General features: G+C 31.8%; 1 protein-coding gene across 1 annotated transcript; it reads right to left on the minus strand.

Moving 5' to 3' along the window:
* Positions 1-2,166: 2,166 nt before the first annotated feature.
* Positions 2,167-4,128, minus strand: LOC131613409 (heat shock cognate 70 kDa protein-like). Its single transcript, XM_058885083.1, has 2 exons — positions 3,909-4,128; positions 2,167-3,809 (listed from the first exon to the last, which is right to left on the minus strand). Exons 1-2 carry the CDS (start codon positions 4,126-4,128, stop codon positions 2,167-2,169), a joined length of 1,863 nt encoding a protein of 620 aa, XP_058741066.1.
* Between the last annotated feature and the right edge of the window lie 8,823 nt (positions 4,129-12,951).

The following is a 12,951-nucleotide window of genomic DNA, read 5'->3' on the forward strand; positions in this document are numbered from 1 at the left end:
CTAAAGAGCTTAATTGAGACACTAAAATTAAAACAATGATATAAAAAATATTTTATATTATTGATCCCAAAATTAAGAGTGAAGTACTACTTCAACTAGCTGAACAAGATAATGATCTCTAAAATAAGAGTGAAGTCAAATTTTTAGCAACTCATGAAATTGGATACTTTGAATTTTTAGCAGCTATGATTATTTGGTTTGAATTGTTAATTGTTGTTAATGAAATTAGCAAAAGTTTGCAAAAAAAAAAAAAGACATGTGTATTGATGTGGCTATAGAACTAGTAAAATGTTTGATCAAGTATTTGAAAAAATATAAAGAATCTGGATTTGTAAATGCTAAGGCTAGTGGTGAAAAGATTCAGAATGAAATAGAGATTGAATGTGTGTTTATTCAAAAACGTCAAATTAGTACAAAACAACACAATGATGAAAATTCATCTCAACCCACACAACTGAATCTTGAGTCTACTGAAGAGTCTTTTCGAAATTATTATTTCTTATATATTATAGATCAAACAATTGGCTCACTTGATAGAAGATTTGAGCAGTATAGCACATATGAAAATATTTTTGGATTCTTGTTTAGTATTGAAATACTTAGATCATTATTTGATAGGAACTTGAAAGCATGTTGTAAACATCTTGAAACTTATGTAAAACATGACGATTCTCTTGATCTTGATGGTGAAATTTTGTTTGAAGAATTGAAAGTTATTAGAGAATTTTTAACAGTTGAATCAAAATCAGCTATATGATATTGAGTTCTTTAAACACTTTTAATTGTTAGCCTAATGCGCGCATAAATTATAGAGCAATATTGACTATTTCTATCAGTGTTGCATCTGCTGAAAGAAGTTTTTCTAAATTAAAATTATTAAAATCTTATTTGAGGTCTACTATGTCACAAGATAGATTAAATAGTCTTGGGTTTATTTCAATTGAAAATAATTTTTTGAAGAATCTTGATTATGATTAAATTATTAATGATTTTGCAACAAAAAATGTTAAGAGGATGATATTTAAATAATTTTAAAGGTTTGGTCAATTTTTTATAGGAAAAAAGACGGGATCAAGAAGAAGAAGAAGAATAAGTCTCTTTATAGTGGTTTATATTTTGATGTAGTATAAACATTGATTCAAAAATCTATATTTCTATTCTCTTTGCATTATGTCAAATGAAAATGTGTTTTTTATCCAATTATTTCTTTATCCTTATGTATTTATCGTTAAAAAAATTATAGGGGCATCACTCTTTTGATTCGCCCAAGGCACCCAAATTCAAAGGACCGGCCCTGTCTCCGGAGTTTTAGTAAGGGAATTTAATATGGGTTATTTTGCTTTTATTTGGCTTTTGGTTTGTTGGTGTGTTTGGATTAGTCGGAACAATTTAGTTTTTAACGATGTTGTTTGGAATGAGTTGGATATCTTCTCTTTTATTACATCGCTCGGATGGGATTGGTTTTCTATTCTTGCAAAAGGTAATGACGATCTTTCGAAGGACGTTTGGTTATTAAAACCTTCTATGTACCTTGACTTGTAGTTAGTTGTTTAGGCTTTTTGTAGGTGTGTTTTTCTTTTCTATCCCGCCTTGTTTGGCTTGGGTTTGTTTTTGATTCCTTTTGTATTGGGTTGCACCCCTTGTGCTTATAATACAAGTGATTATAAAAAAATAAATAAATAAATAAATGTTGTAGTGAGTCTATTGGTGCGGATTCTATGAATGAGGCAGGCTCCTTTGAAGTACTTAAAATAATTCTTCTGTTGTTATTGTTGGCTCAATTGTAAATGTTGTCATGGTCTTTTATATATTTTAGATTTAGCACCCCTAATCCTCATTTTCAATATACTTTTTGCTTACCCAAAGAAAAACATCTCTCTTTCATAACTTCTCTTAAAATATTTACACTATCTATTCTTATGAATCCATTTGTGTATTGGTAGTTTGGTACTAGTTTAGCACATCTTGTGCAAATTTATAAAATGCTTTTTGGCCCTCTTAAAAAAAATAATCTTATGAAACCAATTTTAATTTTATCCTAAGCAAAAATTAATAGTATAAAACACAAAACTTGAGATTAATTTAATAAGTTTTTATAAAAAGAATTAGAACGCACAAGTAGCTTACTTCTTGAATAGACCCAAATACTTCACTACAACTAATTATTCAAACTCCATTTGTGATCTTGTACAAAGCAGAATCAACTATGCTCTGGAAATCCTTCAAAAACTCTACAAAGACATTGGCCTCTTCATTCTTATTGCCATCCAACAATTTTTGGCCCTTCACAATAGCAGTAGAGATCTTCAATCTGTCAACGGGGGGAATCGAAGAACTAACATCATTATCAGCAATTACTTTCCTCACATGGCAAAGATAATCATTCAAATCATTCATTGCTTTAACTTTCTGCTCAAGTTTCGTATCTTCAGCCTTAAAATTCTCAGCTTCTTTAATCATTCTCTCAATTTCTTTGCTAGAGAGTCTTCCATTTTCATTAATTATAGTAATATCTTTCCTATTACCGCTTGCTTTGTCCTCTGCAGACACGTTTAATATTCCATCAGCATCTATAGAGAAGCAAACTTTGATACGAATTTGGCCTTGAGGAGCACGAGGAATTGAGAATCTAAATAAACCTAGTAAATTGTTCTCACTGGCTTTTATTCTCTCTCCTTCATAAACATCAATCGCAACACGTAGTTGATAATCTTCATATGTAACATAGTCCTTAGTCTTCATAACAGGAATGGAAGTGTTTCTTGGAATTATAACATCCATGTCATCTTCTTTTACTGAAGTACCAAGAGACAAGGGGGTAACATCTTGCAACACCATGTCTGAAACATTCTCAATGCCATCAATCAATAGAGCAGCCTGGACAGCCGCACCATAAGCAACGGCTTCATCAGGGTTGATGCTCATGCACAAATCCTTACCCTTAAAAAAGTCTTGCAAAAGCTGTTGCAATTTGGGGATTCTAGACGAGCCTCCAATAAGGACAACATCATCTACACTACTCTTGTCCACTCCAGAATCCCAAAAGCATCTATTGACAATCTTCATGCACTTTTCAAAGAGATCCATGTTGATTTCCTCAAACTTTGCTCGAGTGATAGATGAATACAAATCAATGCCTTCAAATAAAGCTACTACATCAATAGTAGTGACAGAAGCAAATGAAAGAATCCTTTTTGCCCTCTCGCAGCTACTTCGCAACCTCCTCAAGGATCCTGGGTTCCCTCTTATGTCCTTCTTGTGCTTCCTCTTGAACTCCTCTACAAAGTGGTTCACCATTCTATTATCAAAGTCCTCTCCTCCGAGATGAGTATCTCCAGCAGTAGCCTTAACTTTAAAGACATTATTCTTAATTGTGAGGAGAGACACATCAAAAGTTCCACCACCAAGATCAAAGATGAAAATAGTTCTCTCTTCAACACAATTAGCTCTCTTTTGAAGGCCATATGCAATAGCCGCCGCAGTTGGTTCATTGATTATCCGAATTACATTCAATCCGGCAATGGCACCAGCATCTTTTGTGGCTTTCCGCTGAGAATCGTTGAAATATGCCGGAACAGTAATCACTGCATTCTTAACAGGTGACTCCAAGAACTTTTCTGCAATCTCCCTCATTTTTGTGAGAACCATAGATGATATTTCTTCAGCAGAAAAACGCTTTTCTTCACCCTTGTAGTTAACAAGAATCACGGGGTTGTCATCATTACCGGCGATGACCTTAAAGGGCCACAATAGAATATCATTCTGAGTAATGATATCACTGTATTTCCTTCCAATTAATCTCTTTGCATCTGCATAAATTTTTTAATCGAAGATCACCAGATAATCATAATAACTAAATTATTTAATTTATAAAACATTTATACCGAAACCAGAAAAAGATAGATTACCATAAATAGTGTTGGAAGCATTGGAGGCGGCCTGATATTTGGCAGCTTCACCTATCAATCTTTGATCATTAGTAAAAGCAACAAAAGAAGGTGTTGTTCTGTTTCCTTGATCATTATGTATGATCTCAGCTCTATTGTTTTGGCCCTGCCATACAGCGACACATGAATAGGTCGTGCCAAGGTCAATTCCAATAGCAGGTCCCTCATATTTTTTGGCCATTCTGCTTCAACTGAACGAAGCAGCCTGTTGTGTTATGGAACTTTTTAATCTACTTTGGATTGATAGTAGAATTCGTGAATGTATTTAAGCATGTATATATCTTGATTCGATAAAGTGAATTAATAGTCAATGACTTTTAATTATTCCCATGACATAAATATAGTCTCTTCGTTTTCTATGCACATTGCATGCCAGTGGAAATTATTATGGGAAGGGAACTAAAGTCTGAATGCTTTCAAGTGATATCTAAGCTAGCGTGACAAAAGATTATACTAGTTCTACAATCAAGGTGATGAGTGGTTAGTAAGGATTTTGTTAGTCTTCACTTGCTAAGTTTACACAGATTAAATTTTTGTTTAAATATCATTAAAAATAATCATTAAAAATAATAACGTAAAATGAATAATTGGGCAAGTGGGACACATGGCAAACTCACATCAGTTTTTACATTTTGACAACTTGCTAAAAGAAAAAAGTTTTTATTTAAAAAATTATTTAATTAAAGAAAAAATAAACAGAATAATTGTATTCTTTATATTTTGTTTTTAAAATAATTATTTCATTAATTCCTGAGTAATAATAAAAACTATAATCACTATATATATAAAAACCCAATAGTCACGTTGAAAAATTCAATAAACACCATTTATTATTCCTATTTATTTTCCATTTACAATTTAAATGTTGTACGTTTTCAATGTGACTATTGAGTTTTATAAATTTTATCATTATCTCACAATTAATTTTCTTTTTATATGCTCTCCATCTCACAAATTATTTTCATTTCCTATTCTCTCTCTCAAATTCACTGACCAATTAATTTTCATTTCATATTCTCTCTCTCTCAAAATAACATAAAAAGAAACGAAGAAAAAAGAGGGAAGATCGAAACAATGCAAAACTCTGACGCGATTCACGCTGGTAACTGCTTGTAGAACAACAAAAACGACACGTCTCACGACGAGAACCACCACACCGACGGAATCGAACCACCGCAAACCCGCCTCCTCCGACATCCACGAACAGCCTCACGCTGCAACTCCCTCAGTGTTGTTACCGTACCTCCGCGCGGAACCGGCCAAGTAGCCTTCCGTCTCCGCCTTAACACCTTGCACCACCATGTTGCTCTTTCGTCCTTCACCCGGTAATCGTGTGCTCCCTCCTTTTGCTTTTCTATTTCATATGTTGGGTTTTGGATGTTTGTTTTGGTGATTTCTGAAAATAGTTGAGAAGAAGAAGTTTGGATAAAGAGTGAATGTCGAGAAAGAGGAGAGGGGAAGTGAAATTTACGTTTTTCATTTTGTAAAGTCCTTAAATGCTATTGTGATTTTGTTTCTTTTCTATTTGTATGTTAAGTGTTTGGTTGTAGATCTATGATGTTAAATCTAACTTTTAACTTACTTATATTTGATTTGAGGCAGTGCCCAACAAAAGCTTTGGCTCATTGATGATGGAAGACTATCAAAAAGTGATGGTTGATCGTCGGGGTGAGGAAGAACAATTCACTTTAAGTTAGCAATTGAAGTAGCTACTTTGTCAAAAGCTATGCGTTTAGTATGTACACATTGTATTGATGGATTATGTGGTTTATGATTCAAAAATTGATGCTTCTTCTTTTGTTTGTCAAGCTGTGTATTAAGGTTTAATGAAGTTTTATGGATGGATTTTCAATGGAAATTGAGTGTAGAAACAAAAGATGTGATTGTTACATGGTTGATGATTTTGGAGTTTGGTTCATGAAGGTTTTTACGCACAGGTAGTGTGGAGTTTGGTTATAGAAAATGTTTTCGGTTTCTATGTGGCTTTTAGAAATCACCAATCGGTGAGCTAAAAATATATGTCAATGTGCATTTTGGTTGATTTTTCCCCATTGATCGGTTGATCCTATCTGGATCCCACAATTTCAAAAGCTAAATCAATACAATATGTTATCTATTAATGGAATAAAGTTTTGTTTGGCAGGATATGATGACTATTTATTCGACTGGATGATTTTAAAATATCAAGAGGTATAACAGAGAAAAAAAAGAATTTATTGTGAGTGTATTCTTTTCATGTAGGTTAACCTGATTGTTACGCAATTAAAATAAGAAAAATAAGGATGATATCATGTCAATGGAAACTTATGTGTATTTTGGTAAGTTGACTTAGAGAAACGTATTCATTACAATCTGAAGTTATTTTTCTTAACCTCGTTCCAAGTATCGGTAGCAGAAAGTAATGTCTTTTTTGCTATTTCTGTAGACATTTTGTGGTTTCTATTCCTAATTTGTTTTTTAATACCTGCCACATGGAGTGTTCGTTTTGAGTGTTCGTGTTAGCTTTTGTTCTTTCTACAGAGTTTATATGTTTGTTCATTTAATGAATGAGAATTAGTGAGTTTATAGCAATATGAAAGATTATGACATTTTCTATTAGTCTTTGAGTAATGCTTCATTTTTTTATCTTGCTATTGTATTTTTTTTCAACTACCACTTTCATATTTTTGTGCTTAGAGCAAGATTATAGAGAGAAATATGATATTCAGGGGCGGAGCCAAGGCCCAGCTAGTCTGGGAAGGCGCTCGGGCTCAACCCCTATTTTATTTGTATTCCCACCAATTTATTAGTCAATTTTTTGACAAAATCATGGGCAAAATTAGTAAAAATAGAATGTGAAAATTAAAACAGATAAATAATCAATGGTATAAAATTTTTGCCCAAGCTGCATAAAATTCCTGGCTCCGCCGCTGACGATATTTATCATTTGTAGTGGTGTCAATCGAGTATTGCGGAAAAATATAGGTTGTTCAAATATTCGTAGTCAAGATCTCATTTATTTTGTGTTGTTTTTTATTTATTTTTTTGTTAATTATTTTCTATTGAATCCTCTTGGAATAAGAGAAAATAATTTTAAGAAATGAATTATAAAATATATTTTTACATAAGAAATTTTGTCCCGAGTCTTGCACGGGTATACACACTAGTATAATATCATTTGAACTAAATTATCTAAAATGACTTAAAAATAATATTTAATTTGTTTCAACTAAAATTTTAAATAGCAAAAAAAATTTATAAATTTGTGAAAAAATAACAGTTACGAAAGAAATATGAACTTATAAATTCAAAATATGAGCTTCAATTTCTCAAACTAAGGCTCTGTTTGGTAAAACTAGCTGGTAGCTAATGACTGATAGTTGGTAGCTGGTAGCTGATGAATGGTAGCTGATAAGCTAATTTGAGTGTTTGGTAAATTAGTTGTTACAAGTACAACTAGCTGATAAATACAAAATGACACAAAAGAACTTTATTATTAAGAAATTTGTGATTTATTTATCTTATCATATTATATTATAAAATTCATTTTTATCTGATAAAAATAAATATATTAATACAAACTTACAATATAATTTTAATATATGTGAAAAATTTAAGAAACATGAAAATATTTTAAATTTATATATAAATTATATAAATAAATTTAACGAAATACATGAAATTTGAATTCAGTTAAATTAATCAAAATCAATGATAAAAATAAATTTATTATTTAATATCATAAGATAAAAGTACAACAAATTTTTTAATTTTCTCCAACTCGATTAATCTCATTGATTATTCGATTACTTTTCACTAACTTGAGAAATATCAACACTATTTTAAAATTTATTGTATAATTTAGATGTTATTAAAAACATTAAACATTGAATCATAATATATATTGAAGGGTAAAAGCTAATACTATATTGAAGAGTAAAAATAAATTCTTGTTAAAATAATAAGGGCATAAATGAAAGAAAATGTCACAAGCTAAAAGCTACAAGCTCAAAAGCTACTTCAATTAGCTTTTAAACAAAGAAGACAAAAGCTAGTAAAAAAGTTAAAAGCTAAAAACAGTTACCAAACAGAACTTTTTAATTTATATAAGCTGGAAAGCTAAAAGCTCTTTTTATGGCCTTACCAGACAGATTCTTAGTCTAAAATATATATAAAATGAAAGAGAAAGACTACTTATTTTACTAAAATATCAAAATATTACAATTCAGGATTGTATTGGTTTCAATGTTTTAAAAAGAGGACCAAATCAGTCATTTCAACCGATTAGACAGAGACCGAGTGGTGAATTCGGTGTGATTAGTCTTATAAAATTGCAAATGAGTCAAAATCAGAGTAAAACCAAATTAAACTATCCAAAACTATTTGAACTAAAGAATCAGAGCGAATTTCGTAAAACCATCTAATTTAAAGAAATTCTTGTCATTGATCAATTTAAAAGAATTATGAATGGAGAGTTATGCAAAGCAAAATTATACTTTCAAGTATACATTTTTTATGAAGTCTCTAATCTAAGAATGTACGATGATGGCAACTATCAATTATAGTGATCAAAGCAAGTGTTTTGAGAATATTTTAATGTTTATGATCCTTAGTGATCAGTTGAGTAGATGTGTCTGTAATAGACCTTTTCATATCGTCGATTAAATATATCAACTCTCGGATTTAACAATATGTAGAGAAAGACACAACATAGTATGATTGGTGTTTCTCTTTAAGGATAAAATGAGTGTTTTATAAAAAAGGGTGCAAATAAGGACAAACAAGAGTGCATCATACAAGTCCAAAATAAGTATGATGAAAATGGGACAACCAATCGATTGGAACTAGCATCCAATTGATTTGATCATCTCAAAAATCAGAAATTCAAACATTGGAGCTCACCACAATGGCTAGTTGGGTGAGACGTAAATGGAACGACTACTTCCGACTACTATCTTGCAATTTTTGAGGTTATCAATTGATTGACACATCCTTCCATTCATTGGGTAGAAGCTACATATAGAAGTAACTTTTTCATTCTTCTCATCTCATCATAACTTCTCTTGCGCAATGCTTTAGAAACATTTTAGCTCTCTCAATCATCTATGATCACCTCCAAATAGCCTAAAAAAGAACCTGATCCTCTCAATCATCACCTTCTACTTATCTGAAAAATTTCTCTACTCAAGCTCAGGAGAACAATTTCAAGGGTTTTATGCCGATAGAGAGTTGCATGTCTCTCACTACCTGGATGAGGAAATCTTCAAAGATTGTGCGTTCATGGAAGCCGACAACTTTGCCAAGTTGAGAGATTTCGTTTTTGAGAAACCTTAAGAGAGGTGCCGTGAATTTGTAACACTACTACAAATTACGTTTTTTATGACGAAACTTTCATCTCGAACAATAAAAAACTAAGGGTTTAGGTCCTAGGAACGCCATGTTTTTTTTAATAATCAATCTTTTTCCTCAGTTTTAAAAACTAAGGGAATATAACTATAAACGTGTTCGCTTCGAATCCCAGTCACTTGATTTTAATTTTTTTTAATGGTTTAGTTAGTATTTCCCTCTTGGCGTCTTTCCAGCTTCCCTTTTTTTCTTTGTTAATTTTTTTATCCGTACTAACTTCGGTTATTTGGTCTATCTGAGAGTTAATACATTTTACATAAATATTTTCAGATACCTATTTTCAAAACCCAATTTAATTGTTTTATTTTATATATTCAATTCCCTCAGTTTTCACCAAAAACCGATGTGATATATATTTTAAATGAATTTCTAAAATATGGCGCTATTGTGCTTTTTTATATTTTATATTTTTAATTAATACTTTCATGTCCATTTTAATGTAAAAACGACATGTCACATATTTTACATGAAATTCTTTGTAGAACTAGTTAGTTTCTAACTTTTCATATACCTACCAACCCTCTAACGTCATTTCGTCATTCTCTTTGCAAAAACCCTAGGAATTTCTTAAAAACTTCCAATAACTCATATTTCTCTTAATTAGGTAAGTCCATAGCTTTCTACTATAATCGTCGATAAATGTGACAAAATATCTATTGCAACTGTCATAACCCAAAATTTGTCCACCATTTTTTCAAGGTTTCTTGGCCCAAGAAATTTCCTCAGACATCTATGATCATCAGATGCTCAAGGCCACATACTCATCATTATCCTAAGCAATAGGTCCCCAACTAGGGTTTGGTTTCTTTTCAAGGAAATGAGATTTATGACACCTCAAGTGGACTTCATGGCCTGTCATACGCTTTAAAGGATCCTCATGCCAAGTTTCAAGCTCTGATTCATAAGTTTGTTCAGTCAATGGCTCAAATGATCAACAGTCGACCAGCTTGACCTAAAAGTCAACTATGGTCAAATAATAGTCAAAACTCCTGATTTTTGGTCAACATCATCATTTTGAAGTTACAGTCATCATTTGATCAAGGGTTGATCATGATTCATCAAGAAAAGATCCAAAATCATTAAAATATAAAGTTTTTAAATTAGGCTTTTTAAGGAGAAAGTCAACTAAACTTTGACCAATCATAACTCTCACATGGTTCATCATAAATTTCCCAACCAAAGCTCATTCTCAAGGAAATTAAATTCTCTACAACTTTGATGTTGGGACTAAGACCAAGAAATGCATCATTTGAGAGATATGCGCCAAAACATTACAGGTCCTTCTAGTAGTTCACAAAAAGCTGTTTTTGTCGGGGGCCCATATCATCAAGATAAAATCTTCAAATGCAAAAACTGTTCTGAAGTGGGTTGTAGAGGACACCTTGGGCTTTCCAAAAAGTCCTATAACACCTTTATAGGATAAATATTAAGGAAGTTATAGATTGCACAAGTTGGCTAAAAGTTGAGAAAAGCATGAAACCCTAATTGATGAATTTTGAACTTTTGAGTAATGGGCCTATTATTTCAAGTAACCCACGTGTGTTTGAGCTCATCAAGGACCCATGAACCATTTTATCCTTATTTTATGGTTTTTATTTATTTTATTTTGAATTTATTCATTAAAAATTAAAATAAATCAAAATAAAATCATTATTTAATGATAAAATGTGATTGGATTATTTGTAAAATCATATAATCAGATGGAGGTTGATCTAATGGCCAAGAAAGAGTGGAGAAAGTGCATGAAATAGCATGGAGCTTAATATAGAAAGATTTAATACATGAATCAAAGTCAAATTGTTTCCAATCAAATATTTGATTATTTCCCAAGCTATCAAGCCTTAATAGCTCCTCTATATATTCTCACTCTCTTCAGCATGAGCAGTCACGATTCCCAGCCTCTTACAAACCCTAACCAAGCTTCAAAAAAAAATCAAAGTTTAAGGCACGATATAAATCTCTCTCCAGCAAGTTTCAGTGAATTCAAAGCATCCTATCATCCTCCTGCAATTCCAAAGGACCAATTCAGATCATCCCACAAGGCCAAATCATCCCCGATTGTGCCATGTAAGTATCACCGGTGAGGTAAGGTTTCTTGAAATCGAACTTGTTAATCTACGCATTGTTGGTGCATTTGATGTGTGTATTCGTGTTCAGGGCATCCATTAGGACAAGTCCAACATCTCACATGTAAGCCTTTTAAAACTCTCTTTAATTTTCTTTCTTGTATTCTAAAATAGGACAAAAGTAAAACAATTAAATAGAAAATATGGACTGAATTTAGAATTGATGGAAAACTTCATAAAAACAAAATAATATTGTGTATAATATTTCCGTTAAATTGTTTACATTTTGTAAGTTCAAAACCTATTCTAAATAAAAAAACTACTATTACTATTATTATTGCTATTAATATTATTACTATTATTATTATTAAAATTATAATTACTATTATTATTAGTATTATTCTTATTATTATTATTAGAATTAGTATTATTATTTTTATTTTTATTAGTATTAATAGAATTGTGAAATAATAATAAATAGCTACAGTATTATTACTGTTATTATTAGTATTAAATGGCAGCAATACTTAAATAAATAGTTTCAGAAGGAAACAAACTCAACAAATATGGAAATGGCCTAGTGGTGTTACTTAGAGTTCATAAACCTTGTTGTCCTTGATTCGAGTCTTGGTGTGACCAGAAGTTTTTAAACTTTTTTTTCTAGACTTTGGTAATAACATATATGCCACGTAACTTGCCACGCGTGCACAAAATATACATGTCAGACGCCACACATACACTATTAAACGTCTGTTTCCATCAAATAGACGGAAAGGACTAACGTGCCACCTTTTTAATAGATAAGGAGTCTATTTGAACATTTTAAAAATTAAGGGACCAAAATGGACCCCGAGATAAAGTTAAGGGACGAAAAAGGGTATTTTGCTCATAAATTACTACAATTTGCATACGATACAATTATGGTAGGGGAGTGTTCGTGGAAGAATTTGTGGGCGTTAAAAGTTATTCTTCGAGGTTTCGAGATGGTGTCAGAATTGAGAGTGAACATGTGGAACAACAAGCTTTATGGGGTAAAGACAGATCAATATTTCTTACAAGCGGCAAGTGAGTTTTTATGTTGTAAACTAGACAGTATTCCTTTTAAATTTTTTGGTGTTATAGTTGGTGGTAATCCGAGAAGGCTTTAGTTTTGGGATCCGGTGTTTGCTACAATGTGGGCTAAACTTTCGTCGTGGATTGGAAGCTTACTATCCATTGGAGGAAGACTCTCAGTGGTCACAAAACTGTCGGTTTGCTACATGTCCTTCTTCAAATTGCCTATCAAAGTGGTGGAAGCTATGGTTAAAATCAAGAGAAATTTCTTATGGCATAATGCAGTAGATAAGAGAGGAGTGGACTGGATTAGTTGGAGCACAATCTATAAACAAAAAGAAGAGGGAGGATTAGGAGTAAAAGATATGATGTTGTTTAATAAGACTTTAGTAACAAAGTGGCTGTGGATATTTCTAAATGAAGACGAGGCTATTTGGAAAGGAATTTTGGAGGAAAGATACGAATTACTGTACTAGAGGATTGTTTTTAAGAAGAAGGTG

The sequence above is a fragment of the Vicia villosa genome, linkage group LG6 (genome assembly GCF_029867415.1).
Source record: "Vicia villosa cultivar HV-30 ecotype Madison, WI linkage group LG6, Vvil1.0, whole genome shotgun sequence".
Classification (NCBI taxonomy): domain Eukaryota; kingdom Viridiplantae; phylum Streptophyta; class Magnoliopsida; order Fabales; family Fabaceae; genus Vicia; species Vicia villosa.